The sequence below is a fragment of the Panicum virgatum genome, chromosome 1K, assembly GCF_016808335.1.
Source record: "Panicum virgatum strain AP13 chromosome 1K, P.virgatum_v5, whole genome shotgun sequence".
Taxonomy (NCBI): Eukaryota; Viridiplantae; Streptophyta; class Magnoliopsida; order Poales; family Poaceae; genus Panicum; species Panicum virgatum.
Window position 1 is genome coordinate 19,183,871 of NC_053136.1, and position 24,578 is coordinate 19,208,448.

General features: G+C 45.2%; 1 protein-coding gene across 2 annotated transcripts; it reads right to left on the bottom strand.

The window, feature by feature from the left end:
- Positions 1-3,792: 3,792 nt before the first annotated feature.
- On the bottom strand, positions 3,793-12,012 carry LOC120698518 (phytanoyl-CoA dioxygenase 1-like). Of its 2 annotated transcripts, none has more exons than XM_039982166.1 (9): positions 11,803-12,012; positions 11,557-11,675; positions 6,789-6,849; positions 6,416-6,484; positions 6,136-6,209; positions 5,384-5,531; positions 5,145-5,289; positions 4,971-5,057; positions 3,793-4,047 (listed from the first exon to the last, which is right to left on the bottom strand). In XM_039982166.1, exons 1-9 carry the CDS (start codon positions 11,861-11,863, stop codon positions 4,002-4,004), a joined length of 810 nt encoding a protein of 269 aa, XP_039838100.1. In that variant the 5' UTR covers positions 11,864-12,012; the 3' UTR covers positions 3,793-4,001. The 2 variants fall into 2 exon arrangements, with proteins under 2 accessions (XP_039838100.1, XP_039838092.1); XM_039982158.1 differs by having other exon boundaries at positions 6,136-6,254; positions 11,803-12,008.
- Positions 12,013-24,578: the final 12,566 nt, after the last annotated feature.

A 24,578-nucleotide genomic window follows, 5' to 3' on the forward strand; every position in this document is an offset into this window, starting at 1 on the left:
TACTCGGACTCTACCAGGACCGGTCAGACCGGTCGGACCTACCGGTCAGACGATCGGTCTCTGCCGGACAGGCCACAGTGCCTCGACTGGTCAGACCGGTCAGACCGGTTGGTGCCAATTTTGGCTGTCAACAACTGCATTCTAACTTTGTAGCCCTATCACCCGCTCGTAAAAATAGTATATTTTTAGAAGCGGGTGACGCCATCACCCGCCCCTACAAATGTATTTTTAGGGGCGGATCGGTTGCTACAGTAACACCGATCTATTTGTAGCAATGGATTAAATTTTGATCTGCTCCTAAAAAAATTCGGGATATTTCTACAAATTATTTTTGCAGTAGTGCTCCTCTAATCTTGCTTTGTCATCTGATTCCTTACCAGCTTTAACACAGAAGGGATGGGGGCAAAGGGGTAAAAGGTGGATAGTTGTTTTCGTTGACGCTTAATTCTAGATACATAATGCTGAGCTGATGTAAGACCTACGGTGTCTGTTGACTTGCTATGCAGGCGGCGTAGTGGGGGGCTTAACTGTTGCGCGTCACCGATGGCCGGGCGCGGCGGTAGGGTGGTCGGCACTTGGCTGCCGCGCTCGCTCTGCAAACCCTGCGTTGCCCATGCTGGCTGCCGCCTTGCCTACATGTCAACATCTTCTACGTTTCTCTTGGGTAATAAGACATCATCTTCATCCTTGCAGCGGCGTCGGGGGCCGGGTTCATGTTCATGATGCGCGACATGACGGTGGAGAACCGGGCGGGTTTGAAGAGGGGGCAGGCGGTGGCGCTGCGCGTGAGCGCCGACCGCGCCGCCGTCCACCGCTGCGGCGTCGCCGGGTACCAGGACACGCTGTACGCGCACCCCAACGCCAGTTCTACCGCAACTGCGATGTCAACGGCACCGTGGACGCCGTCTTCGGCAACGCCGCCGCCGTGCTCCAGTGCTGCACCCTGCGGGGGCGCGCGCCGCAGCCGAGCCAGACGAACACCATCACCTCGCAGGGCCGGAGCGAGCCGTGCCAGCGCATGGGCATCGTCCTCCACACCTGCCGTCTCGTGCCCGTGCCGGACCTCGCCGCGGGTGGGGGGGGGGGGCAACGTACGTGGACCGGCCATGGAGGCCGTACACGAGGGTGGTGGTGATGGAGTCGTACATCGGCGAGCACGTGGCACCGGCCGCCGAGGGGTGGCTGGAGTGGAACAACGCGATCGGCGGCGCATCCGCGCTGGACACGCTCTACTACGGCGACTACATGAACCACGGGTCTCGCGCCGGGTAGCTGAGCGCGTGCCGTGGCTCGGCCACCGCGTGATGAACAGCATCCTTGAGGCGGAGAGGTTCACGGTGGCGCGGCGGTTCATCACCGTCGCGTCATGGCTGCCGGCCACCGTGGAGGTTATTTATGGTGCACGCTACTGGAGGTCGAGCTTTTTTTTTTGGGAGTTACTGGAGGTCGAGCTATCGCAGAAGGGTCTTCAGTCCGTACGCTGGGCTTTTCGTTTACTGCCAGCGTTTCTCTCAGAAGGCATTAAGTTTTCCAGCCCATTTATACCAGTGTCTCTTCTTCCATTTTCGTCTGGCGGCTGTTTTTTTGTTTTCCTGATTCGTGCTTAGGGTTTCGTTTGGCTTGCGATTCAAGGGGGCAGCGCACTTGGGGGCTGCTTGGATTGCTACCAAAATTTTGGCATGACTAGCCAAATGTTGGGTAAAAAACTTATCCGTATTTTGATAGAGTAAATGTGAGAGGTGGGCAAATTTTGGTACCCAATCAAATAGTGGCCAAAATTTAGCAGACCCTTGATGCTGTTAGCTGATTCCATTTCTGTGCAGTTGAAGGTTGGTTTCCTTTGATCTCTCTTTTGTGTTTCATTATTCTTCTAATCCGCTAACTAATTTTGCGCATTCGTAACCGAACCCTTCTTTTTTCCATTCCTGTTGAGAGCAGAGAACCCTTCTAATATCTTTTTCAGATATTAATCTTATTTACTACTATTAGATTATTTGGTATTTTGGTTTGTTAACATAATTACTAAAATGCTCCGCCGTATGGTTCTGATATAAGCTGTGTATCATGCTGCACAAATGAACAGGTCGGAAGTTTGTACTGAATTGATGAGGTAGTCTGTGTATCATTGAAATTATGGAGAATGAGTATTAGTTTCAGTTAACATATCCTTTGGTTTGTACTGAATTGATCAAGTAGTCTGTTTTTGCTCACTAAAATATGTTGAAATGTTCTCAAAACTAATTTTGAAATATTTCAGAACACTCTGGAATGTTTCTAAACAAACTAAAAGTTTTAGGAACACTTTGGAAAACAGAACAATCTGGACATTCTGCTAAACAACTGAAATATTTTCGGAAAAATCTTGAAAATTTTGTAGCACATTTTTTTTAATGTTCCCAAAACAATTCGAATGTTTCGGTATAAACTAAAAGTTTCGGAACATTCTGAAAACAACTCAGAATGTTTCCCGAACACTGAAATATTTTGCAAAACGTATCTGATTGTTTTGAAATAAATCTATATTTATATGAAAAAATTTGACAGGTTCACATTCCAAAATTGTTCCGCCGAGTTGACCGCCATCTTCCTGCAAAAGGTTCAAAGAAAATGTCTTAATGTTCCAGAACACTTTTGAAATGTCTCCGAAAACAAATCTGAATATTTTCAAAACAATCTTGAAAATTTTCTAGAATATTTTTAAATATTCCCAAAACAAATCTGAATGTTTCGGTATAAACTAAAAGTTTTGAAACATTCTAAAAACAAGACAACCTACTAAACAAATTAAGAATGTTTCAAAACACTTTTTGAGAAACATCTTAAATGCTCCGGAACACTTTTGAAATGTTCCAAAAATATTTTTTGAAATGTTTTTCAAAAGAAATTTGAAATATTCCAGAACACTTTGGAATGTTTTTAATCTTTGAAATGTTTTCAAAACTAATTTTAAAATATTCCAGAACACTCTAGAATATTTCTAAACAAACTAAAAGTTTCGGAACACTATGGAAAACAGAACAATCTGGACATGCTGCTAAACAACTTTGAATGTTTTCCCGAACACTGAAATGTTCTGGAAACTTGAAACGGTGTTCCCTGAAGCTTTCTAACTGTTCCAAAACTTTCCATAAACTTATTGAAATGTTCTAAAAAAACTTGAAAAGTTTGTTTACTTTCAAACATAGGAATTTGTTCCAAAACAAATGTTACCTTAACTTTAATTATTTTGCTTCACGTTTCGAAATAATGTACGTAATGTTTTCTATACTCGATTGAAGAACTTAATTCAAATTACTAAAAAGTGCATATCGGAACATGCGACTAAAACTGTTGGAAGAAAAATTGAAATCCGACCAGATCTTAATGGGCCTCCTGCTTCCGCTCAAACGCGCGCGCGCATCGCGACCGACCGCCTGTCCCTTCTGCGATGAGATCAACAGAAATCGCTGAATGCGACAAATAACCCCCCCTCCCCGCCGGCCACGGGTCTCATTCGCTGGCGGCCTCTATCTCGCTCTAGCGAATAATGAACGCACTAATACTAAAATATGAAAGATTCTCACGAACATAGTTTTTTTAAAAAAAACTCGGCCGGTGGGGTAAAGACCGCCCCACGGTGTTATATTAAGAAGAAGATCCGTCCAAAGACCGATCGAGAAAACCCCCCAAACTCCGGCTCTTTACTAACCTTGGGTCTGCTGACCCATTACCTAGGCCGGGACCGCAACAAGCGTACTACCGTAACACCAGGCCGGGTCGCACAGCCCAAGCCATCAGGAGCACAGCGAGGGGTTTTTTTCTGCAGTTTTTTTTTCTCACGAACATAGTTTTAAGATCTGAAGACATCAACAAATATCCATGATGTCACATTATCAAGGAGTGTTTACAAAGTTCAACGGGGAATGGAGCACAACAATGCCCGGCAGCGTTGATCATTTATTTTTTGCACTCAGGAATTGCTTGCTGGAAAATCAGTCTTTATTGATACGCTGGTTACCGGTTTAAGAAACATAATAAAGCGGTTCAGGGGCAGTTTTTCGCTGTAACCTGAGAAAAAAAGTACAAGGAAAGTTTGTTAGGAAAATGAGCAAAATCAAGAGGCTAATGATAACAACATAATTATTTGTTCTCTTCCAATGTTGGGAGCATAATTGTGGTGCATGCACAACATCTTACTAATTGCAGAATGCTTTGTAGTATCCTTCCATTTTAATTTTCATCTAGATACCCATCTATATATGCTACTAGAGTGGCCTTATAATTTGCATATAAATTACTCACATCCGCCTTTTACTACAAAACCCTAAAGGAACCGTAAATCCATATTTAATTTTTACCTACTTCTATCATTATTGAAAAAATACCTCCAAAATGTCCTTTGTGTGCTTCTAAATCACCTAGTTCTGCCATTGTTAACAAAATAAAAGACTAACTCAAGGTATACCTGCATCACATTGTGTATATCCCAAAACACACGATGTATACATATTGCAGAAAGTAACGAGCATATATATTCGTTTCAATATCAAACACTTAGCTCAAACTAAGAGTTCAACTAAACATATATGTCAAATACATATCGGGTGCGATAAAAAGGGGGAAACTATTAATTAATGGAGATGGAAAAATATATATAGAGTAATTGGTCGATAAAGTGTATAACAGCTGGAGAAAAGAAAAGAAAATATCTTTATGAGTATTGTGTTAGAATATCAATAGAACAAAGAAAAAAGGAATCTTTATTAACCATGAGCCCACAATTATTTATGGATTTCTAGTACTTATGTCTCTTAAAATTATAAGCCCTTGGAGGAGCACGGGTTGATGATGGACTAGTTCGTAGTAAAAATAAACAAGTTAAGAACTGTATTAGTACAATATCATTCTTTTCTATGAGTATCCACATTGTTAAAGCATTCATATGAATTGAAATGACTGAAGAAATCTTCAAAGGTGTTACCAGAACTAACCAGTTTTCCTCAGACCATTTACATCCTTCAGTATCAACTAGATGCAAGATTAGTGCATGTCTTGATGTTGGAGAAAGATTTGCAAAGCTGTAGGAAACAAGCTAAAACAAGTTAGAAAAAAAGAAAAAGTAAACTTTAACTAGGATATAGAGAATTAATATAGCAGAACTTCACCTCTTATGTATAATATCTCCATGTAGCATCACCAAAGTCCCTGATTTTACTTCTAGTGGAACAAATTCTTTGTGATCATATGATGCGGAAGGGCGATCAAAATGAGTACCATTTTCATCTCTGATCATTCTCCGTACCAGGCCATCTGATGCAAAATATTCAAAATAACAACAATGTTAAATGACCTAATAATCTGAAAAGAAGTACAAGGGAGAATGATGAGGCAAATAAGGGAGTACTTTTATGTGATCCTGGAATTACCCATAGGCAACCATTGTTGATTGTTGCTTCTTCAAGCGCAAGCCACAAGCCTGTCAACGATGGGGGCTCTGTGTTAATGAATGTACTATCCTGGTGTGGCACCGCCTCACCACCAATATGTGGTTGCTACAAGGGAGAAAATTACCCCTAAATAAAGATTTGATGCAGTTGGAAAACATATATATGTCCCATTGAGAAATTACAGCCTGAAAAAACAAAAAAGTCCAATTTACTCCCTCAAGTATAGCCAAAGTCTGAATAACCCCCTAAATTATAATTTGGTTGATTTAACCTCCTAAATTATGCCATTGAGTTCATTTTAAACCATAATACAATTTGTCTTTTTTGTTTCTCCATACACAAGTTGGATTTTAATTTTAAATTTTGGTAGTAGTGAACATCATATTTCATATTATTAAAAATTATTATAATTTTTTCATCATTATTTTTCATATAATTTTGGACTCCAATAATTAATTTATTATTAAATATCCTAACCTATCAAAATAATGATAAAAATTATGATATATACTTTTTGTAACATGTGTTATGATGTGTACTATCATCTTGTAAAATTTTAACTTAAAACTCCACCTATGCATGGAGAAAATGAAAAAAGACAAATTGTTTTGGGGGGAGGGTAAAATGAACCAAATGATAGTTTAGGGGGTTATTCAGACTTTGGCTATAGTTGAGAGGAGTAATTTAGAGTTTTTCTAAAAAAAACTACCTTAAAGATGTACATAGATTGAATAACTGCAGGTCTCCTGTAGCCCAAAGAAGAGAACAGGCTTGAAATACTCTCTGAGAAGGAAAACTTTTTGAACACTGGGTCAAGTTGGTGTAATGCTGCATGAAAAATAAGAGCTAGAGATTGAATGTTTGAAGTCCTGAGACCGTGATGTACAAATAATAAAATTGCTAAAAAAACAACATAGAATGGTTTTTCAACAAGTAGTTAGAAAAGGCTTAATTGCTGGATGTAGATAGCACCATTTATACATACTGACCATGGCCAACTTTGTGAATTGAAAGTTCTTTTGGTTGTTTCAAGCATCCATCATCTCCAAATGCTTTTTCTGCAAGTGAAATAGAGGCAAAAAATTAGGGTATTATTCAAGCTATCAAAAGTAAATTATCAGCAATTGTATAAATAGCCGAATGTACAGATTGTAACTTCATCAATTTATCAATTTATCAATTTATAAAGAAATAAAGAAACTAGTAAGACAGTTACACTATAAAAAGGCAATGAAGAATTCTTTTCTTTGTACGAACTATGGACCGTAATCTCTGTCCAAGAAAGATAGCATGTAATGCTACCAATTCCTATTTCGCAAAACTGAGTTGTGATTAGGGTCCTATAGGAAATAAATCATATACCCTCATAAAAGAATGAAATATTCTCTGCACTCTTGAAGAAGTAGTCATCCATTACTTGCTTCTGCAATGGAAACAAAATACCAAATTGTTGTTAAACTGCACATAAAAAATTCAAGGGCTCTACATCAATCGTGACACCTAAAGAAAAACATAATCGAGTTATTTTAGCTTAGCTCAATACAAAATGATTGCGATTTGTTTAATATTACCTCTGTTCTAAAATATCATATAGTTTTGTTCTAAAACAACTTTCTCTAATTGAACCAAGCTTATAAACATATATTAACACCTACAATCCCAAATAAATACACTATCAAAATATATTTCATGATTTATTTGCTAAAACCAATTTGCTGTTATAGACGGTTGACAGCCAAAACTACAGAATACCGAGGCCGACCGGTCTGGACCTGTGTAATCCGAGTATGTTTAGATCTGTAATTTAGAGTCCTTATGTAAACTGACTTGGAAGGGGTACGATCTCCCGGCGTATAAATATAAAGGCTAAGACCGATTGAGGGTTAACCACAATCGAATCAATACATGTGTTATCTACTTTTTATCTCTCAAACCCTGGCTTTTCCAACCCTTATGTTGTTCTTCTTGCATCACTACGACGTTTGAGGGCGTTCTAAGTGGTCTGCCGACCTTAGAACAACCCTATATCTTCAAGCTCTGATGCGGTCCTTCTCGAGTTTGAGGTTTGAGGTTTTCATGATTTTCTTTGGTGTACTGGTCAAACCGGTCCATTCAACCGATCAGACCGGTCGGCGCAGGGAGATTGCTGGTGATGATCGTTGCGATCCATGCACTCTAGCACTTTGTGTGTTAACCTAATCTGTATCAACATACTTTTTGGTGACTCCACTGAGAAAGCAGAAGCCATAATCAACAGACATGGCCGTTGAGAAGGAAGACGGTACCAAGGTTGACCCCAAGAACGTTGTCGACATCAAGTACAACAACTTACCTGAGGAGCAACGCCAAGCTTTGGAGGCTCAGCTCAAAGAGATAAAAGTTGAATCCAAGAGGAGGCTGATCTTGTGCTTTGGGAGAGCTCAACAAGGCTTGGTCGAGAAAGAAAAATTTGTCACGCCGACTCTCTCATCTACGACAACAAGCAATGTAACCAACCCGCTTTCTGATCTAGCCAATCAATTTGCGTATGTTACTAGGGATAAGATTGTGGATACAAGTAGTTTGTTGCTTAATCTTTCTGATCAAATGCAAGTGTGGGTTAAGGGTAAAGGCATACATCACAGTTATTCCACAGCAAACCTTAATACTAGTTCTTCGGCTGCACTAGCGTCTGCATCGCAACCTTATATGGTATGCCGCCGAATTACTTTGCACCAGCACCGCTTGCGTCGATTCGCTCATGGCTGGTCCTAGCCAAACGAATGAGTTGGCGAATTTTGAGCCACCTTATACCACAAAGTCATACAACAAACCACCTTTTCCTCCGCCAATGCCTCAAGATGTTTGTAACAATTCAGTTAAGCGTTCGCCCGTTAATGCTACACAGACGATGGCACATAGTGAATCTACCGCACATCGTCTAGCTTCTAATGCAAAAATATCCACGAGTAGAAATTATGAGGTCTATCTTGCAAAGATGAAGGAAGATCTGGCTAGCATGTTTAAGGCTAAGCATGGATTAGACATGGCTAGGACCCATTTATATCAAAGGCCACATTTTGATAGTTTTGATTTGGTTCCCTAACTTACTGGTTAGGGTGTTCCTAACTTTATAAAGTTTAGTTGTGATGATAATAGGTCAACTTGGGAACATATCAATCAATATGTAGCTCAACTTGGGGAAGCTAGTTCTTCTAATGCTTTGCGCATTCGATTATTTTCTTTATCTTTAAGTAGAACCATTTTTTCTTGGTTTTCTTCGTTACCTCCAAATTCGGTCCACTCTTGGAATGAATTAGAGCAGAAATTTTATGATCACTTTTAAGTGAGGACAACGAGCTAAATTGACTGATTTAACATCAGTTAAGCAAGGTAGAGATGAATCTATCACGAATTACTTTAGAAGATTTAAAGATATCAAAAACTAATCTTTTAATTTGTCAATTTCTGAAAAGGACTTGGCTGATTTGTCATTTTAAAGAGAAGCTTGATGGTTATGATTATTTTTCACTTAATCAGCTTCAAATTAAAGCTTTGAACTAGGAGTACAAGTTTAAGAATGCCAAAGATACCTATAAGACTCATTATTCTAACACGCATATTGTTGAATTTGATTCCGACACGTCAGACGATGTGGAGAAAGAGGTATATGCGGCTGAGTTTGTTTGGCCATCTGTGGCCAAACCTTGCTCTTTTTCATCACTTAAGCTGACTAAAAAGAGTCGGCAAGAAGAAGTAAAATTTACATTTGATGTTTCGAAATGTGATCATATATTTGATGAATTGCTAAGATTAGGACACATCAGATTGTCTCATGCCATATCACCGCTGGGGGAGTTGAAGCGGCGGGCATATTGTAAGTGGCATAATTCTTCGTCTCATGCGACTAATAATTGCAATGTTTTCCGTCAATAGGTACAATCGGCCATTAATGAAGGGCGATTCACCTTTCTAGAGATGAAGATTGACAAAGCTCCCTTCCATGTCCACACCATTGATCTGAACAATGACAAGGTGCTCATTCGGCCCGAACAAGCCTAAGAAGCTAAAGGAAAGAATGTGATCATTGGTGAAGAAAGACCAAAGAATGTCAACGACAAGATTCTGGCCAGGGAAGTGATTCTGGAGAAGACTCCTGATGGCAAGGAGTCATTGAAAATTATTGTCAAAGCTTCTACGCCCGTGGGGCAAGAAAGTCCTTCTCAAGCTGCAAGTCGACCTGCTGTCCAGGACCGACTGGTCAGACCGGCCTTGCCGACCAGTCAGACCGGTCGCCCCGAGGGCCGACCAAGGACTTTTAAGCCTAAGCACTCGGAAGTGGTTATTTGGAAGACCAACAAATCAAAGGTGAAGGGGAGACAAGCCAGAAACCCGCCTTTGGTCAGCTGTTGAACAAGTACACAAAGTCATTCCAAAAGATCAACCACTAAAAAAGAGACCAAGGTCGTCTCCACGCCAAGACATGCCAACATCTCCTAGGGGAGAATCTAGCAAGCGCAGGGGTGATGTTACGACTTTGTTCCCTCCATAGAGGGTTTATGCTACAATGCCATGGGCACCACCGGCATCAGATTCTTCATGTGGGAAGGAGAATCAAGGGGACCTGTGTTCGACATGGGGGATTTCGGATGCAATGCTATCTGATGCAGCATCCACCACCTTAACAGAGGGAAGGAGAATCAAGGGGACCTGTGTTCGACAGGTTGTGGTGGCCGGTGCATGACTGATTGGGGTATCGCCAATCTGGTCGGGTGCAGCACCCTACACCGGTCAGACCGATCGCCGATCAGTCAAACCAATATCAGCAGAAACCGGCCCAATTTCATCCTCCAAAGCAAGAATACCGTATTAAAGAGAAGAAGGATGAAGGGAAGCCTATGCTGATTTATTCTGGGAAGGCTGCAGTCGATGATGTCATGTAGATTGGCAATGTCAAAATTAGTGTCAAAGACACGGAAAAGGGACGGATGGTTTTTGGGAAATCGGTCGAGAAGCCTGTCATGGCCAATGACCATGAAGCCACCAAGGATAAATACTCTCAACCTAGGTGGTGCCCATCAGGGTTGACTCATACCCAAAAGAGGAGGTTGCAGCGCCAGCACCGTCAGGAACAGAAGAAGCATGAGGCTGAGAAGCTGAGGGACGAACACTTTGACAAGTACAGGCCCATGATCCCTCAGGGCAAGACATGGCGGGTCAAGTCAATTGACCAACCAACAGGACCGGTCAGACCGAGCCAGCCGACTGGTACATCCAACTGGACTGACTGCCCAGAGCAACCGGTCAGACCGGTTGAGCCTACAACAGAACAGAAAGCCGAATCAGTGACGCTCATTTTGGCTCCTTGTGAAACAGAGACACCAGTAGCTCCTCCAACACGTGATGATGAGGAGTTGATGGACTATGAGATCACAAAGCAGAGGAAGATCGCAAAGCAGAAACCCACTTTTGATCACTTTCTAAACAAGTACACATGTCAAAAGGTCGTTCCAAGGGATCGGTTGCTAAAAAAGAGATCAAGGTCACCTCTAGACTAAGATAGACTAGCATCACTTGCAAGGGAATCTCACTGGCAGAGGGGCAATGTCGCCACTATGTACCCTCCTCGGAAGGCATATGCTACAATGCCTTGGGTACCTCCGTCATCAGATTCTCCTTATTCAAAATGAGAATATAAGGGAATTTGGATGTAATGTTATCCAATACCACATCCGCCTTTTCATCTAGGGAATGGGGAACATGAGCGTATTCGACAAACTGTCACAACTAGCGCACGACCGATTGGGATCTTACCAATTAGGTTAGAGGCGGTAGTCTGCACCGGTCAGACCGTTCGCCAACCGGTCAGACCAATCTTACTACGTGAGGTGCCACGAGGGGTCTACCTCCATATTGCATTTCAATTTTTAAAAACTCCTGAATTGATATACACAAACACATACATATAAAAGCCTAATTAAGCTAGCCGTGCTAATTTTGAAGGTTATTAGATGATTTAATGGTACGGTGGTCGGTAACTCGGTATACGTATACTCTAAAAGCAGGCAGGCGCCTATGAATGTTTCTATTAAAAGAGTAAAAGTAAACGAAGAGTGAAATGGAAGCAGGGACCTTGGTCACCTATACGTACTTGATCCCCACTGAAGACGGTGGTGCTGGCGCCGTCGAACACGGCGACGAGCTGGCCCATCCGGTCCCGCATCGCCTGCACCTCCTCCGCGCCAGCGAACTGCTCCAGTACGAGGTAACCTATATAGAACCAAGGAGAGCCAGCTAGATAAGGTTAAGATCTAGATAGGGCAGTACTGGGAGAGGGCCTGGACATCTATCGAGGGCAGAGGACCGATCGGAGCGGCCGGCCGGCCGGCGTGCTCACCGTTGGTGTCGAAGAAGCAGAGCTGGTCCGGGGTGAGGCTACCTGGAGGTGGAGGCGGCATGGCAGCAGTGGAGGTGTGTCCGTCGGCCGAAAGAAGGGAGACGGAACAGGGACGGATTGGAGGCTATAAAATTAGAACAGTGGGTGGAGGCTGTATGTGCCGAGCTGCTTGCATTGCCGTTTTATTTGTGAGAAGAAAGCCGTTGGGTGAAGCGTGACCTGACCATGAAGACCCCGGGCGGCACGGCGGCTGTAGGAATCCTGCCAATGACCAGACAAATTAAAGCAGCGCGCACGTGAGCGCATGGAGGAAGGGGAAGAGGAAGAGGAGTTGGAGTTCTGCCAAGATTGTTCGCCCTATCGTGAGGACCTCGGCTCGGCGGAAGTAGTTACTGACTGTAGAGAGACTACCCTCACTGACGTGTGGGTCCTATACCCGTGGGTCCCGCATGTCAGTAAGCCTGCGGTTACTTCAGGGAAGACTCACCCGACTCGGCCGGGCACCCCGTGTTTAAGGACGCCCCATCGACGATGGGCTTGAATTGGGTGCAGATGAGCTTTGATTTGGCCGTGCATGACTTCAATTTGACCAGCGCGCGACTCCATAAAAAAGAATATGTTGACCATCTCGAGTTGCTCGATTTCTTGGTTTCCATATAAGATTAATTAGCCATGCAGTCGTCCTGTGAATCACTTCCCTCCGTTGCAAATTGTAAGTTATTTTAATTTTTTTAAAAATTAAAATATTTTAAATTTGATTAAATTTAGACAATAAAATACTTATATTTATTTATGATACCAAATAAGTATAATTAAAATTTTCTTCATTAATTATATTTTCATAGTATGTCTATTTGGTGCTACAAATTTTTATAATCTTTTCTATAACTAGTATAGATGCACGGCACGCACATGATTTAAAAATCTAATTAGTTTTTAATTTGAAAATATTTTTTATCCTCTGTTGAAAATATGTTGACAGATAGTTCTTTAATATGTTTCAAAGAACACATGTTGTTCCTTCATCATGGTATTCAGAATAAACTATCTATAATTTTAGAAAATCATGATATTCAGAATAAATCATGTTGTTACTGATTTGCGTGAACTTATGTTTCCTTCAATTTATAACGCCATTTTATATATGAAATGAAAATGATTAATGAATATAAAATTAACCAATAATCAATATTTTTTAAATTTTCTTTCTCCATTTACTTTCTTCCTTATCCATTCCCCTTCCATTCCTCTGTTGCTCTTGCTATCTATCCTCTCGACCTTCTCTGCCACGCAGGTGCCCGTACAGGCACCTACTGATGCTCCGCCGCTCTTGCAACATATCCACAGCTGCTGCTTTGTCGCGACGCGGCCCGTGCTCCACTATCTGCTGTTGCTGCTGCACTACCGTGGCCCTAGTGTTTATTCACAATCCAACATGGTCTTTATATATTTTTTCCTCAAAATTGTATAAGATTAGAGTCCGACTCTTAGATTATCTAATTCAAATTTTAAGACCATTTACCACTCCTATGTAGGAGATGTTGGGCAGGCGCGCCAACACGCCAGCAATCTCCTTGGCAGCCTCGATCCTCCCGAGCTCGACCATCCCATTGCCGGCGGTGGTTATGGCCTCGGAGATGAGGCGCGCGGCCTCGCTCTCCACTTTGGTCCACACAATGGCAGCGCGCCTCTCCTGGCCTACGCGCGCGACGAGGAACCTGGAGAGAACCTGGAAAACTAGGTCTCCTGCTGCGCGACCTACTTCTTCTCGACGGCATGCACGAACTCTGGCCCTTAGGCGAGGTAGGTGATGCGACATCGTCGAGGATGATGTTGAACTCGCGGACAAGCCACTAGAGGCCATGCGTCCCTCGCGCCTAGGCCCGACCAGGCTCCTCTAGGAGCCCGAGTGAACCTCCCGCGGCCACTGCCCCTCCCTCAGACCCCTCACACCGCCCCTGTCGCCGCCACCGCTGTTGGGTATAAATATACTGGATACTTAAAGATTGAGGATTAAGGGGAGGCTAAGCCACTTCGTCAAGTGGCCTGATAGCGGCATCAGCCAGCCCTGACATGCGTGGAAGGTTCCCACCTCATCCGACCTAGGGGGGCGGATCCCTTCCGCCCGATCTAAGGAAGGAGCCTACGCCTCGCCTGACCTATCGGCCGGGCCGACCTTGTCAGGCGACTGGACGGATGGGGAGGGGATGCGCCCGACCTGTAGCTAGGACTCGCCACGACCCACACTGCGCGGTTCTAACAGCGAAACGGGCGGACATGCGATCGAGCGTGCTCTAGCGCCGCTTGCGCTGACACAGTGCACAGTGAAGCGCCCCTCCCTATCACGTCCTACGGCGTTGTAGGACGTAGGGTAGGGGCCGGGCTTGCTGCACCAAGACCAAGATATCGCCATGTATCCCGCTTCGCAGACCACGGGGTCAAAAGGACCCGGCGGCGAAGGCCTCCGACGGCAAGGTCAGGAGGGCCCACGGCAACCCGCGGTGACCCACGGTGACCAGGACGAGGGAGGAGGAGCCACATGGACTGCATAGTTCTTTCCCTTTTTCTCTCTCTCTCAACGATTGTACATTGTTCTCTCCCCTATCTTATAAAGGGTAGAGAACAGGCTCCAGTGCGGGGGCCAAGTCCAGACGAACCTACACGGGCACACTCTCGCTGCTGGGAAAGAGGCAGGCGGAGCTCCGAGCAGCCTTCGCCGGCAGCTGCCCCAACCAGACGAGAGCCACGAATACTCCACCTTCTCACCGATCTCAGAGACTTGGGACGCCCGTCCCTCTCTCGACCGTTTGTATCCCCCTACTACAAATCAGTGCAAGATATACGAGCAACACGAACTGTATGTAGGGTATTACACCTCCGGTGGCCCGAACCAGTATAAATCCTTGTGTCTTCCTGCATTACCACGAGAATCAATAGCCGATGCTAAAAAATACTGACAGTTGGCGCGCCAGGTAGGGGCCTTTTCGCGTTTCGTTCATTTCTCCATCAGGTGGCGGATGGCCATCATCTTCGGTGATTGGGTCCCGGGCGCGCTCGTGGCTTTCGGCAGCCTACGCTTCATCGTCAACTTGGAGGGTGGTTTGGAGCGCGTCTGCTCCTCCGATTCTTCCCCCGACGTCGATGGCACTGACTTCATCATCAACTCTTTATAGGGTTTGGGGCTGGACGCCCCAGGAACTAACACCTTTCCGCGCATCCAGTGCCCTCTCGCAGACCCCACGAGAGTGGAGCAGCAATGTCCGTGACGGCGGCCGCCGTCCGGCACCTCCGGGGATGACCGACCATCTCGAGACGGCCTTCGCCAGGCCCTCCTCTCGCTCGCCGACATGATGGCAGAACTCTCCGGAGGACAGTTGAGCTCCCCGGGGATCCTCGACAGGGTCGCCCCCGCAATGTTCCCTTTTGGCCTGCGCAACGCTGTGCAGGACATACGACGCCTCGTCACGCAGTGCATGGCGCCAAAACCGACAGACATTGAGCCCGTCGACATGACGGACACCGAATCCGTCGACATGACCAACACCGAGTTCATCGGGATGGCGGACTATGTGTCCGAGTCCATCATGACCTCCTTGTGGACCCATCAGAGAGCCTTTCTAGCTCAGGCTCCTGCAAGGTGAGCAACCACCTATTGCGTGAGTGCTTCATGGCGGACTCGGACGACGCACGTGAGGTGAACAACGTGCGGGAGGCCACTCCTCTTACCAACCCTGGCAACGAGCCGGAGAACAGCTCCCATGCTCCACTAGCGCCGCGGCCCGACCAACTGCAAGACCACGAGGAGGAGCTTCAAGAGGCCCTGCGACAGCTCGAGAAGGAGCACGCCGAGGTCAGGCAGCAATTGGGGCACCGAGGAGACAATGGTCGCGCGCACGATCGCACTTGCAAAGTAAACCGGCAAATCGCCGATGACCACGCGCGGACCTCCCCAACTTTGCCCGAGCAAGCCAGAACATCGCCGCATCGACGGTGGTGCCAGCTATGTTACCCAAGCACGCGAAGCTCGAGTAGCACCGCAAACACAATAAGCTCTGCATCTTCCTAGAGCGCGTGGCACAGCAGCAGGCAGAGAGTTCGATCTCCCGGTGGCGCGCCCTAAGCCAGGGCCACCCCTCACGGCCTGGGTCAGGAATCAGGAACATCACGGTCAACTAGGTGCAGTCCGAAGCGCCGGTGCCCGCGGGCGCCGGTGAGGAGCCGCCTCGGTACCGATCGCGACGTGCGGCACATCATCGATGCCCGCAGGCACGAGCTAGGCCAGGACGAGCTGGAGGTGAGCCGCACACCCGATCCGAGGTGCAGTGGGTGATTCCACCGTGCAGAGAATACACTACAACAGAACAGGCCTTTGGCCCAGGCCATTTGTCCCGGCCGTCTTTGGGCCCGGGACCAAAGAGTGCTTTAGTCTCGAGTCCAACGGCTACCCGGGAAGGCGGGGAACACAGGGGCTTTTGGTCCCAGTTGGAGCCACTAGCCGGGACCGAAGGCCACAAATTGGTCCCGGGTGGTGGCTCCACCCGGGACCACTATTTCGCGCAGCATTTGGTCCCGGGTGGAGCCACCAACCGGGACCAAAGGCTGGTGGCTCTACCCAGGACCAAATGCTATGCGGGGTACCGGTCCCGGGTGGAGCCACCACCCGGGATCAATTTGTGTCCTTCGGTCCCGGTTGGTGGCTCCAATCGGGACCAAAGGCCCCCGACCCCATTTATCCCCTTCTCCCTCCCCCCGCTCGAGCCATTCAGCTCAGATGTTCATGCTGTTCTTGGCTCGGGCGGGGGAATTCTTGCCCATTTTCTCAACGATTTGTGAAGATTATTTGATTTCCCACCCATTCAGCATCTCTAAAGGTTAGGAGCTTGTTCCTCTCATCTTTTATTTCTTGAGTAGCTGATTTTATGGTTTAGAAAGAGAGAAATGAGAGCTTTTTAGATTGGGAAAGTTTTCTAGATTTTTACACCATTTGATCTCAAATGTGGTACTTTTAGCTGTGCATATATAGATGTGATTTACTTGTATTAGTTCATCTAGATGAGTACGGAGAGTTGATGTGATTTTCTTGTATAGAGAGAGTTGATATTACAAATGAGTCCAAATTTGAAATGTTTAATTGAATAATTATTGAAAGTGAATACTTAGTATTTATTATGTATATGTTGACGCTCACTAACGATCATCTCTAGGTGTCAACTTGATCAGGAAATCATGAGAGTTTGCATTTCTTACCCGCATCTTTATCCAAATAAATCCCTAAACCACACTTTAGCTTCTAGAATATGCAAGATGTGTTTTTGAGCTAATATGTAGGTTGCAAGCACACTTTAGCCCGACATAAAATCACAGAAAATATCAGAGCACCCGTTCAGGCTCAAATGGACCAAAGTTAAGCCCAAAGATCATACAAACCAGCTTAGTACAAGCCATGCCCCGAAGATCAGACAAGTGGAGGCCCAGACAAGCCCACCAGAAGAAGCTGGGGGCGGTTTGGCACCATGGGGTGGTCGGCCGACCACCCTGGTCGGCTGACCAGGCCCATGGGCCCTACCGCCTCAGTTTTGCCATGTGGCGCCTCCCTACTGGTCCTCTACGTCGGTTTGCAGTGCTCCCGACTGTGGTTCCCTCCTATAAATAGAAGGGAGGGGGTAGAGAATGAGAACACACACACCACACCACACTTACCTCTCTTACCTTGAGCATTCTTGCTTAGTCTATAGTCTTACTGGAGTTTAGGAGAAGTCTAGTAGTCATCGAGTCCCTGGAGTTGCTTGAGAGTTCTGGTATGGGTTCATCTCTAGTCCTCTCTTGTAATATTCGGTCGTTTGTAATTGAATTAAACTATAGTTACCGATATCTGCTTGAAGTATGTTCTAAGTTATCAGATATATGCTTCGTCATCTGGTTGCGCTATCATTCAATGCTTGCGTTACATGATCGCCCTGTGCTTGCGATGATTAACATATTGGCCTTAGAACTCTATCAACTGCTCCAGTATTCGTATATTTGCTCTAGTGTGATGTTTGTCCATCCGAAGGGTGGGGGCTCCGCGCGGGATGCTAGAGTATCGCTTACTAATGTAGACGTGGTGTCTAGATTAGCTAAGAGTTGCTGGATGTCACCCTTTCCCACGGATTGTGAGATAGCCGGCAGGTGGTGACAGCCCTGTTGGAGCCCTAGTAATCCTCCACGTTCGGATTGGGGGGTAGGAGGTACGTAAAGCCACCTAGGTGAACGGGTTTCTCTTGTCAGCTAGAGCAGTGGTCTCCCTGTTGTGTAGTTTAATCTCTGACAATCTAATCATAAGATAGCATAGATATAGCTAGCCTAGCACTTTTGACTCGAGCTCTAACTTCTGCCTTTCTCCCGGCCTATAGCATTTCTTTGTCTTTTATCTTTAAGGTAGTTTGTGTGTGTGTCGCACTACCTCCTACCATGTTATCAATCTTACCCCTATTTATGCAATTGAATATCTAATCTAGATCAGTTCATTAACTAGCCTATACACTTCCATTCGCTGCCTTCCATGCGGAAATATAAATGACACCCCAGTATACTCCCGGGTAAAATGCTTCAGTGGTACTCCGTGCGCTTGCGGATTTATTCATGGATCATGAAATACTTGCCACCCACCTTGGCACCTGCGGGCGTCGTTGCTATTTCCCGGGGAAGGCATAGAATGAAGTCATATAGGCAAAAGTTATGAACAAGAATCGAAATTGGTATTCGCTTGCTAAACATGCTAACTTGGCTTTGTTTTCTGTTCTTTGTTGAATTGGAAAGAAGGGTAGTGTATGACCGGTTTCGACTTGCCGCAAAACTTTCACTCCGATCCAGAGTCACATTTGAGGAGGACTCGAGCTGGCCTCGTATCTCCTCGGAGACCACTCTCGGCAGCCGAACCGGTCATTGCATCATTGTCAGCTTCTCAAGCTATGGCCCAGAAGACACTCCGCAAGTACTCCGCCCCGTCTGCTAACCAGGTCCCCACTGGGCCCGAGGTTAACACCGGAGGGGAGAATTTCGAGATCAAGACGGGTCTCATTACGATGGTGCAGATCAGCCGTTCTGTGGCAAGGCCAATGAGGATGCCAGCGCTCATCTCCAACAGTTCTTGGAAGTCTGCAGTACTTTTGTTATCAAGGGAGTATCTCAGGATGCGATCCGGCTCCGATTGTTCCCGTTCTCTCTTCTGGGGAGAGCGAAGCACTGGTTCTATGCTAACAAGAACGCTATGGACACCTGGGATAAATGTGCCAAGGCGTTCCTCGCGAAGTTTTTCCCGACGGGCAAAACCAATGGTCTTCGTGGAAGGATTTCAAGCTTCCAGTAGGCATCAAATGAGTTGATTCCTGAGGCTTGGGAGAGGCTTCAGGAGTACATCCTTGTGTGTCCGCACCATGGAATGGACAATTGGCTCATTCTTTAGAATTTCTACAACGGGTTGACTCAATCTTCCCGTGATCATATGGATGCCGCTGCATCTGGAGCTTTCTTCTCGCTGACCAGCGACAGAGCTACAACATTAATCGAGAAGATGGTATCTAACCAAGGTTGGAGTGATGATCGTTGTAACACCCCGGGTGTCTGTACAGTAATTAAAAAGGTGTCTGCACAGTAATTGTGTATGTTTGCTACGCATCATGTGCTTGAATTGCTTGAAAAGGGTCTTTTTGTAATTATGAAAGGTTATATGTGTAATTATGATTTTATGCAAGGTCCTTTATATAATTATTTGTGAATATAGCTTTTGTGGAGGGTGTTTTTGTAAAACTTCAGTGCATTTAATGCATGGCAGCAAATTTTACTTTTAAGTCTATGTTTGAAGTGAATTTGCTTTGAAAAAGACAAAATTCCTAGAATTCAAAATCCCTTCAATGATTTTAATTTTAGCTCTTGTATCTTTGGTCAAATAAATTTTTGCACAACATAAAAGTTGTAGATCCTGAAAAGTTGAACAACTTTCATGTTGGGCACTTTTTCATTTGAGCCCTATTTTAGTCCCTGGAATTTTTGGAAATTGCAAAATAGCCCTTTTCTTCCACCTCCACCCCCCCTGCTCTGTTTTTTTCTCGCCGCCGCCGACAGCGCCGCCCGCCGGCGCCGTGGAGTGCCTTCCCGGCCATCCCGGCCATTAATTCGCCGCGCGCTGTCACCCACGTGTCGCCCCGGAGCTCCTCCCCCTCCTGTTGCCTCGCGCTGGAGCCCCCCCGGCCGTGCCACGCGCGCCGCCGAGTCCAGAAGCGCCCGCGCCGCCGCCACCTCGCCGTCGCGGTGGAGAGCCCGCTGCAGTGGCCGCCATCCTCGTCTAGCGAGCGCCCGAGCCCTACAAATACCCCAGAAACCGATTCCTACCGCCCTTTTGCTCTCTCCTCGCTCCCACACCGCAGAACACAGCCGCCGCCCCGCTTGAACGCCGGCGAGCTCACCCCGCCGCGGAGCCGCCACCCCAGACCCGCTCCACCCCAATAGCCCCCACCATTAGCCGCGCCTCGTCCTCGCGCAACTCCCAGGCTGCTTCCCCTCGCCCAACCCTCACCGGAGCACCCTCGCCGTCGGTCGCCTCTGCCGCCGAGCCGCCCTGCTCCGCCGAGCCGCCGCTTCCGAGCCCCTCCCCGCACCCCAAGACCACCCTGTGGTGCGCCTTGAACCCGTGGAGCTCCCACACCCCTCCACCCTCGCCGCCGGTGAGCCCCTCGCCGGGAAACAGCCGGTCAACCGCCGCCTCCCCTCTCTGACCCGGCCCAGGGACCTCGGGTTGAAAGGAAAGAAAACTCAGGGGGTTATTTGAATAGGCCTAGACTCAGATGAATAGTGCCTTAGGGTCTGATTTGTAATGATTTTCAGTGATCTTTGAAATTCAATATCAATTCATAAAAAATTCGTAAAATAGCAAATCTTGATGTTTTGGAATCCTCTTGAAGAGCTCTATGCTGTAGAACCATAAGATGTTAGGATTTAGTTGCAAGTTTTTGCTGTAGAAATTGATTTGTGTTTCTAGTGCATAAATATTAGTTGTTTTCATCTTTTTCTTAATTACTGTATAAAGCCATGTCTTGCAGTGAAACTTTTATGGTAGTTCACTCTTGTAACACTTGTTTTTCTATAAAAATTTCATGTTTAGTTCTCTTGTGTAGCTATTTATTTGATTTAATCCTTGTTTAATAGACTTTATTTATGATAAATAGTTTCTGTTTTTGTTAAATCTTGAAAATATTCCTGAGTGTTCATCTGGAGTTTCTTAGCTTGTCCAGGAAGTTTGAGCTTCAGTTCATGGCTAGATCAGGGTCTAAAAATAAATCTTGCTAATCTATTGTCGGTTTGGTTTATTTTCTCGTATTTATTTCTGTGTAGATAAAATCATGAAAAATTCATTGTAGTTAGTTATTTTCTATATCAATCTCCTGTTAAATTTTGAGCTTCTACTTTGCTCTATTTTGACCTGTATAATTCAAGCTTTATCTAGGTGTTTTCTGAATAAAAGAATTGTTGTGATTAATTGGCTATATGTCTTGGCATGATTTTTGCAGCCTAGCTTAGTCTGTTCATGTTCTGTTTAGGGTAATTTTTGCCAAATTTATTGTTGTTTGTGATCTGAATCGTTGATTTAATTATCAAACCTTGAGTTAAATGCTATAGGAATCAAACACCACTCATTTTATGAAGTTAGTATATCTTGCTTGTGCTATTGATCATGATGCCTTGTGTAGTTAAATTTGTTATTTAACTACTCTATAAACGATTGCCCATGTCTGTTTTTAATGTTGTTCTTGCATTACATGTAGACACGACTGCCTTATCGGACGGGACGTACGAGCTGATCCCGGAGTCTGACGGAGGTGATCTCGAAGCTCAAGTAAACACTGTTGAACTAACTGAAGCCCCGGACCAAAGTTCGGAAGAGCCTAGGGCTGAAATAGTTAGCAACTATCGAGAAGGCAAGCCCCGGACATAACCTATATTTCAAATTGATATCATTACTGTTTTATTTACTTGTGCATTTACAGTTCTTAGGATTTGAATTGAAACCTAGATGCATGATCCTAGGAACCTATGTACTGAACACTAGACTTGAGTTCGACTACTTGCTAAGCTTATAGGACCGGTAAAAGTCGAGTGATTGCCTGTCACTCGCGAGCTTTATAGGAATTGCCTGTTTACTTTCTGTTATCAATATAAGGACGACGGACGGGGTTGTGATCGATATCATGACTTTATGTGGGACCCCGTCTGTGTTGATAAACTTGCTAAGGTCGCGGTGTGTGGTAGTGCTGGTTAAGTTTTTGAAAGTACTAGTCACATGCCGTAAATGTGGTACGCGGCAAGCCTAGTAGCCGATTGGACCGGGGAGTGGATATACCTTTCACTCTCTCAGTAGGGATATGTTTTATTTTTATGTTGCGCAACACTACGACTTCAAGGGACAAGGTTCGGCCTTGGAGCCCTGTAGTCGGGGAGAGTGACCCTATCCACAAGCCGGAAAGAAAGGTCAACGGTTGTTTGGGAATGACCCGACGGTGTTCCAGACGTGTGTACTAGGTTATCCTTGCAAGGTTGAATTTCGATTCAGAATCGTCCGCCTCTCACGATGAAATGAGACTGCTTGATCTCTTTGCCACACAGAGTAATACGAGCAACAATATTTTTATCAATCTTGATGTTTGCTTAGTTTTCTACCATGTTTGGATAGTAGTTGCTTACATAGAATGGTTAATCAACTAGAATCTTGAAAGCTAAAATTTGAAAGTAAGGACATACTCTTTATTGCTTTTCAGCAAAAGAAAACCAGAGCCTCACAAAGACTTGCATAGTCTAGCTAAGGTGGGATACTTATACACGTTGACGGTTAAGTCTTGCTGAGTATTAGAATACTCAGCCTTGCTGTTGTAACTCTTTTTCAGGTATGAGTTTTGAGGATCAGATCGCTAGCTTGACCTATCCTTGCTCGTTGCCTCCTGGCTGGTCCGTAGAATGGGATACGTCTTCGACCGGCAATAACCTTGACGAGTGATACCATGCTTGGGCTAGCCTGGTGTCCTTTTGCGACGTGTTGTAGCCGTCGTGTTTTATCTTCCGCTGTTTAACTCTGAACTTACACTTATAGTTTGTATAACTGCTTTACTTAAGTTGGTTTTGTATTAATGGTTTGAACTAGTCTGTAATCACTACTGAACTTGCCTGTGTTGTAAAATTTGTGGTTGTAATGTTTCTGGACTCGCCTTCGTGCGGGGTATGCTTGTTCGATCCGAGAATCGGTGGTTGTATCGGGACGTTACCCGACAGACCAAGAATTGTTCCGTTTGAAGTGCGTTTAAGCTAATGTTGCCTTTATGGTGACGGCCTGCGCACTTGAGCCGGGATAATTCAGGTGGTTCTACCACAATCGTCTCTAACCACACCAGCGAGGCATGCACTCCGTCAAGGAGACCGACATGCTCGCTATGAAGATTGATCTCCTCCTCAAGAAATTTGTATTAGCATGTATTTTTTTATTTTTTTATTAGGGTCTTTTATGTAAACCTTAGGGTGTACATTGAGTTTATTATTCAAATTGCATGGTTGGATATTTGGACATTTCAATTATTATTCATGTTTTTGCACTCATGAGAATTTATTCATTTGGTTATATTTATTCAATCCGTGTAACGAATTATATCCATTAATTTGACAACAAAGCAGATGGACCGGCAATGGATGTACAAAGCTGACCGACGTATCAAGGAGTTCATTGATGGCCTACATTATTTTTTGGATGTGGCCGAGGCAAACAAGCAGAATGGTTTCATGTACTGCCCGTGCACACAATGCAAGAATAAAAAAGATTACTCCTCTAAAACAACTCTTCACAGCCATATTTTCGCTCATGGTTTCATGCCTAAATACATGTGTTGAACCATGCATGGGGAAAAAGGGGTTATGATGGAAGACAATGAAGAAGAAAATTATGACAACAATTTTCCTAGCCAACATCCTGGACTCGGTGCCTTTGACAATGATACTGCCATGGAAGAGCCTGAAAATGAGGCGGCAGAAAATGATCCCACTGATGAGCTTGGGCAGGCATTCTGCGGTGCGCGAGAAGATTGTGAGAGCGAAAAGGAGAGGCTAAAGATCCAGAAGATGTTAGAGGACCATCGCAAGTTGTTGTACCCAGGTTGTGAAGAGGGGTTGAAGAAGCTTGGAACCACGCTGGAGTTGTTGCAATGGAAGGCAACACATGGTGTATCAGACAAGGGATTTGGTGAATTACTGAAACTTTTAAAAAAATGCTTCCTAAGGACAACGAATTGCCTAGCACAACGTACGAAGCGAAACAACTTGTTTGCCCTCTAGGATTGGAGGTGCAGAAGATACATGCATGTCCCAATGACTGCATCCTCTACCGAGGTGACTATGAGAATTTGGATGCTTGCCCCATATGCGGTGCATTCGTTACAAGATCCGAAAAGATGATCCTGGGGACGACGAGTGGGAGTGTCCTAGGAAAAGAGTTCCTGCCAAGGTCATGTGGTACTCGCCTATAATACCACGTTTGAAGCGTCTGTTTAGAAATAAAGAGAACACTAAGTTGATGCGATGGCACAAAGAGGAACGCAAGCAAGACTCGATGTTGAGGCACCCAGCGGATGGGTCACAGTGGAGAAAAATAGATAGAACATACACAAACTTTGCCTTGGATGCGAGAAACATAAGGTTCGGTTTGGGTATGGATGGCATGAATCCTTTTGATGAGATGCGCAGTGGGCATAGCACTTGGCCTG

Excerpts from the sequence above, each read along its gene's own strand:
- LOC120698518 (XM_039982158.1), bottom strand. The coding sequence starts at position 11,863 with ATGCCGCCTCCACCTCCAGGTAGCCTCACCCCGGACCAGCTCTGCTTC. Across the intron at positions 5,290-5,383 it reads AATTCCAGGATCACATAAAA|ATGGCCTGGTACGGAGAATG; the intron begins GTACTCCCTTAT and ends ATTTTGCATCAG. Across the intron at positions 5,058-5,144 it reads GGAGATATTATACATAAGAG|CTTTGCAAATCTTTCTCCAA; the intron begins GTGAAGTTCTGC and ends TGTTTCCTACAG.